At 40.8% G+C, this 6,131-nt stretch overlaps 1 protein-coding gene across 2 annotated transcripts; it reads left to right on the top strand.

Moving 5' to 3' along the window:
- The first annotated feature begins 478 nt into the window (after positions 1–478).
- LOC144707918 (putative transcriptional regulator tpeD) lies at positions 479–5,419 on the top strand. 2 transcript variants are annotated; one of them, XM_078581196.1, is made up of 6 exons: positions 479–816; positions 2,087–2,185; positions 2,426–3,262; positions 3,336–4,722; positions 4,797–4,870; positions 5,191–5,419. In XM_078581196.1, the coding sequence occupies exon 4, from the start codon at positions 3,750–3,752 to the stop codon at positions 4,719–4,721; it is 972 nt and encodes a 323-aa protein (XP_078437322.1). In that variant the 5' UTR covers positions 479–816; positions 2,087–2,185; positions 2,426–3,262; positions 3,336–3,749; the 3' UTR covers position 4,722; positions 4,797–4,870; positions 5,191–5,419. The 2 variants fall into 2 exon arrangements, with proteins under 2 accessions (XP_078437322.1, XP_078437323.1); XM_078581197.1 differs by having other exon boundaries at positions 4,786–4,870.
- Positions 5,420–6,131: the final 712 nt, after the last annotated feature.

Raw genomic sequence — 6,131 nt, 5'->3', positions numbered from 1 at the left:
AGATCCTAAAAAAATACTAAATCTCTATCTCCCCCTCTCAACTTCCTAACTAGCGCAGTTTCTTCTTCCACTCTCTCACGTTTAACATTAATTGTTTTGATATCTTATCTCACTTAAATGGCTGTGATTATGAATTGAATATGAAATCATTTTTTATAAGTTAGAAATCTCTGCAAAGATCACCTTACTCATCAACTTATCAATGAGTTAGATTATGCAAAAAAATCATTCAGTAAAGTAAAGTTTAACAAAGTAGGGATCGGCACGTCCGGGACGTGACGGGACGGTGATGAACGGTGACGGACGGTGACGTGACGAACTGGTCGTCACATCACCGTCACGTCACACGTCCGAGGGGTTTTCTAAAAAACCGTCACAGAACCGTCACCGTCACGCGGCTCTTCGTCACCGTCACGTCACCGTCACGGTGACGGCGTCACCGTCACCGTGACGGAATTTTAAAGAAATTTCGTAAGGTATTTTTCATTTGAGTCCGCCAAATCGGCGAGGCGCCGAGCTCCCTCTTCTCTGAACTCTCGATCGCTGCTTCTCCCTCTGCTGTGAACTCTCAATCGCTGCTTTCCCAGGCGCAAGTCTCAACTCTCAAGTCTCTGCTTCTCCTTCTTCTCTGAACTCTCAAGTCTCCGCTTCTCCCTCTTCTCTCAACTCTCAAGTCTCTTCTTCTTCCTCTTCTCTCAACTCTTCCTCTTCTCTGAACTCTGAAGTTCCTGCAAGCATTACCAGGCGCAAGCTGCCGAGAAGGGGCATACATTGCTGCCCTCGACTGCTGCCTCTCCGATTTGCAGTCTCACCAATGTAAGCAAATTTCCGGCCTCTGAATTTCAGTATTATGTGTTAATATCTGCTAGATTATTGAGGATTTCTTAGTCAAAGCAGACGAGGATGATAATCACGAGCTCCATTAGCCTTGCAGAAGTCGCCGAAATCACGATTCACGAATATGAGAAAACTGTAGAATCTGATAATTTCGATCATGAAGTCATTCTACTTTTGATGTTTGCAGCATTGGCGAGGCACTTAATGATAGTTTGAAAACATCACATTAAGCTTTAAGACCGTCCCTCTATGATCTTTTCATAGAAAATAAACACAGAAAAGAATGAACTTATCATCAAAATTAGCATGCTAATTATGCTTACCAATGATAAGTAACGGCATTGATGGTTTTTTCTTATCAAATATATATATTTAAATACTTTGGAATAACTTTAGTGTCATTTTTGTGAGCTACATATGCACCAGAAAGAGTTATTTAGGTGGTGGTTATGGGTGTAATGTAATGTTTCTAATAAAAGTTCAAATGGGAGTGACAAATAAGAAGTTTTTTATTCATGAATTGATGTCAACTTAATTTTTAGAAGTGATACTTAGGCTTTGTAATTTTTACTGGAATCAAAAGGTGTCTGTGATGTGATAGATGAATTTACTTGATATCCAGAACTGAGATACGATCCTTGACTTCTTGCTTAGAATATATTGATAGTGTTCTATGATTAAAATGATGCCTCTAGATTGAAAGTATTTTTTAGACCTCAGAAGTGAACGAAATGTTTTGTCACACATGTATTCATGTCAAATTGATTTGTAGGAATGAAGCGAAAGTTCTTGATTGTTCAATGGAATCAAATGGAGGCTGTGAAATGACAGAAGATGTGAATAAATGACATCTTGAACTAGGATAATATGCAAATAATACTTGCTTAGAGGATATTGATCGTTTCGTAGGATCAAAATGATGCATAGGGATTGAAAGTATGTGTTTGTCCGAAGAAAGAAAAAATCTTGTTCATTGCCTATTGTGTTTTGAATATGACTTGAATTCTGAATCATGTTATTCTTAGAAATCTTAGCCGAAATGCAATAATATTGAGTATTTTCTCTTTGTTCGGTGACTGTATAATTCTGTACTCTTTAATATAAGATTTTGAACCCATCTTATTACTGTATAACTCTGATTTCTGATAATAATTTGATAGGTTTGGATCTCTCGTCAATTTTCTAAACCCATCACATTTCAACTCTGATATGATTTAGAATGTCATTCATTTTATTTCTTTGGCTGCAGTGGGATCTGATATCGATCAATCTGGTCATTGTGTGACTCTGGTCAAACTTGCAACCCATACAAGAATCTAACACTGATCGCACATCCAAAGCTTACCAGGTTCTGATTTTGACTTGCTTATATAGTAATCATCATCTGATAAAAGTGCTGAATTTGATGTTACTTGTAATGCTTTGAGATGTTACATTGTCCTTGTCATTTTACCAGAATTTTATTCTTCAGTGGGTTCTTTTCAGAATGCTATTTTGGATGAAATTGTTAATTGTCATGAAGTTGTTAATTGTCGTGAAGTTATTAATTGAAATGGACAATTGTTTTGAAGTGGATATTTTCCTGCAGTTAGTTTCCATCCACAAACAAGAATTGCTTGCAAAAATTTACGCCCATTTCCCTAGGACATAGTCGGCAGTGGGCACTCACATCCGCGATGCATGCGTTGACGTAGCCATAGAGTCCTCGGAGGAGGACGTACAGGAGACAACCCTACCGGTGGTAAAGCCATCATGTCCTAAACGTAAAGGGAAGGCGAAAATCTTGCGTTACTTCACGGAGATCGGCGCAGGCGTGTGGGCGTGCCTACTATGTCGCGAACAAAGAGTCGATCCATTGCGCAATCGGCTCAAGCGGCGAAAAGATGGTTCTACGAACATCTTTTGGAGGCATATGGAGTGCACCCATACCAAATTTTACAAAGAGATGAAGGGCATCAATCCAGCCCAGCGTACAATAACCGAGGCATATGGACAAGGTGGTATCGTCAAGAAGACACTGGAGAAAACCAAGGAGATCATAGCGCAGTTTGTCTGTCTCACGGACTCCCCATGGGCTATAGTGGACAACGTGGGGTTCAAGGTTATGTGGAAGTACGCCGCGGAGACGACAGTTGACCCGCCAGTGTCAAAGGCAATCAAAGATGCGACGCATAAGCTATATGTGAACCTGAAGGCGAAGCTCGTGTCGGCCTTAGCAAATGTCCCTAGTGTGTCCCTAACGGTGGACGCATGGACCGCCGAGAATTCCTGTGGTCTTCTCGGCATCACAATTCACTGGGTGAATGATCAGTGGGAACTATGCGAGTGTGTACTCGCTATCCGTGAGCTGGTCGGCAAACACAGCGGCGAGAATATGAGCGCAGTCGTCCTCCAAGCATTAGACGATTCTGGCCTGAAGACGAAGGTCGGGAGCTCATAAACTGAGTTCAGTTTTGGCTCGTACAACCAAATTGCAAACTAACAATTTTGCCATGCAGGTTAGTGCAATCACAACGGACAATGCGTCAAGCAACGGGAGGATGGTAGGGATGCTCGCGAAGGAACTGAAGCCAGTAAACAACCGGTTCACTCGCGACCGACATGTCCCGTGTGCTGCCCACGTCTTGAACATCATCGTCCAGGTCGCACTGCAGTCATTACGTGTATCGGTGACCCCAGATCCTCCGAAGACTGTCGACAACAGCACATGGGATGCACCGTATGAACCAGATTACGACACCGATACAGACGACTTGGACACTATGCGGGAGGCAGCGGCAAGTCATGCGGAATTGGTCAGCCATGATGGTGGCCTCGTCCTAGGGGATGCGATTGCCCGTGTTCGGCAAGTGGTGACGAGTATCCGAGCATCGACCCAGCGGCGGCAACAATAAGTGAAGGCCTGCAACGATATGGGGAAGAATCCCAACCAACTGCCGTTAGATTGCCCTACGCGGTGGAATAGTACCCATGACATGTTGCATGCTGCATTGGAGAAGAGAGAAGTTGTTGATTTCATGGCGTTACAGATCATGTCGGTGACGGACAAGGATATCAGAATCTCAAGGGAGGAGTGGGACATGTTAGCAGACTTCCGCGACATTTTAGGGCCCTTTTATCGAACGACAAAGCATGTGAGTGGGTCAAAGACAGTTAGAGTCGTCGAAGTGATCCGCATCATGAAGGCCTTGTTGCGCCATGTCGACATGATTCTGTCCAAGTTTGATATGGCCATGATGTTTTCATCGGGAAGGCGAATGACCGTCGGGCAGATTGCATCCATACGCAGAGCTTGTGAGAGCATGAAGTCGAAGATGCTGAAGTATGAGATGATGATTTCGACGAACCGTGCGACGACGACTGCTGCGATTCTGGACCCTTTCAACAAGGGAGTGTCGCTTGACTCTAGCGACATTCAGGAATCTCTTGCATTTGTTCGCCAACTTATGCCTCGAGACAGTCAGCACGAACCTATGTATAACGACCCCGAGGACGAAGATTGGCTCACCGAACTTATTGATGGCGTACCACCAGCGAAAGGGAAGGAACGACGAGTTCTATCGCCAACCAAGGAATTGGAGGCATATCTGCAATCAACGGAGAGAAAGGACAACAAGACAGCTTTGGGGTGCTGGGCCCGTATTGGTGTACGATCCTACCCACGACTTGCTACGCTAGCGCAAGAATTCCTCTCAGTCTGCGCGACCAGTGCGCCAGCGGAACGTTTATTCTCCGCCGGACGTGCAGTTGTCACGTTCAAGCGAGCCCGTCTTAGTGCTGAAAGCATCGAGCTCCTAGTTACAATGAAGTGCTGGTTACGTGCCGAGAACAGTCTGCTGTGTGATGGAGATGGAGGGGAAGATTCCCCTAACGATGACGCCTAGTGTGAGTCTTTGGACTTATTTTCCTCCGGCAGTGGTCCATTTTTTCCAACGTAACCATTTTCAGTTTTTCTGCAGGATTGGCGGTCTTCGTGCTCATTTTTTTGCAGCAGCGGCAATTCTCCAGCAATGGTCATTTCAAAATTTACCACGTAAGTTACTACTAGCCGATTACTTATGGACGTTCTTCGAGACCTTTATGTAGCCGATTAACCCAATGGCGTCAATCATTTTTTACGCCTCAAGACGTGAAACCTTTTTTAATAGATGATCTTACAAATAAACTGCTTCGCTACGTAAATTGATTATGAAGATGATCTTACATGAAGATTTTATTTTTCAATCGATTAAGATATTACAGTGAAGTATCCATCTCATTCATTATTTCTTGAATTACTTTTTAAGCTTGAAGACGTGATTTTAATTGATATGGTTTATTCTCTTCTTAATATCTTACATTTGATGTGAACAGGCCTCCAGTTTGCGTAATCGAGCGCCTCTGCAGGACGGGTGCGCGTTTTTGGCTCGTATCTCCTGCCCTTGGCCTGGTCAAGAGACGGCTAGGAGGAGAAAGAGGTTACAGGACTGGAAAAACTTGTGTCAATTATCGGAGGACAATGGTCATAGTTTTCCTATCTCTGTCAGAACGTTGTTGTGCAGAACTTTTGACGTAGCAAATTGAAACATGATGATTACGATAATGTCGATGATGATGGATGCATGAATCCCCTCTGCTTGGCCCTAAAAGAAACTCGTCCTTGTTCAAGATGATGAGAAGATCATCATTGTCTTTTATATTGTATTGTACAATTTCACTTATTCCTTTCAAATTTCCATTCTAAAAAAGTTCTATTTTCAATTTTACAATAAAATCTTCTATATTGTACAATAACATCGATTGTATTATTAAATTTTACAATAATAATTTATAATTTAATAAAATCTACAATAATCATTTATTTTACAATCTTTATTTTTTAAAATAAATTATTTTACAATAATAATTTAATATAATAATAAATTTCCATTACTAAATTGTCACGGACGGATTTTATTGTACAATTTCACTTATTCCTTTCAAGTTTCCATTCTAAAATATTCTATTTTCAATTTTACAATAAAATCTTTTACACTGTACAATAACATCGATTGTATTATTAAATTTTAAAATAATAAATTATAATTTAATAAAATCTACAATAATAATTTATTTTACAATATTAATTTAATAAAATTTAATTTCCATTACTAAATTGTACAATAAAATCCGTCACGGATGGATTTTATTGTACAATTTCACTTATTCCTTTCAAATTTCCATTCTAAAAAAGTTCTATTTTCAATTTTACAATAAAATCTTTTATATTGCACAATAACATCGATTGTATTATTAAATTTTACAATAATAATATA

The sequence above is a fragment of the Wolffia australiana genome, chromosome 9 (genome assembly GCF_029677425.1).
Source record: "Wolffia australiana isolate 7733 chromosome 9, ASM2967742v1".
Classification (NCBI taxonomy): domain Eukaryota; kingdom Viridiplantae; phylum Streptophyta; class Magnoliopsida; order Alismatales; family Araceae; genus Wolffia; species Wolffia australiana.
The sequence above is the reverse complement of the archived record's forward strand: the minus strand, read 5'-3'. Positions and strand labels throughout refer to the sequence as shown.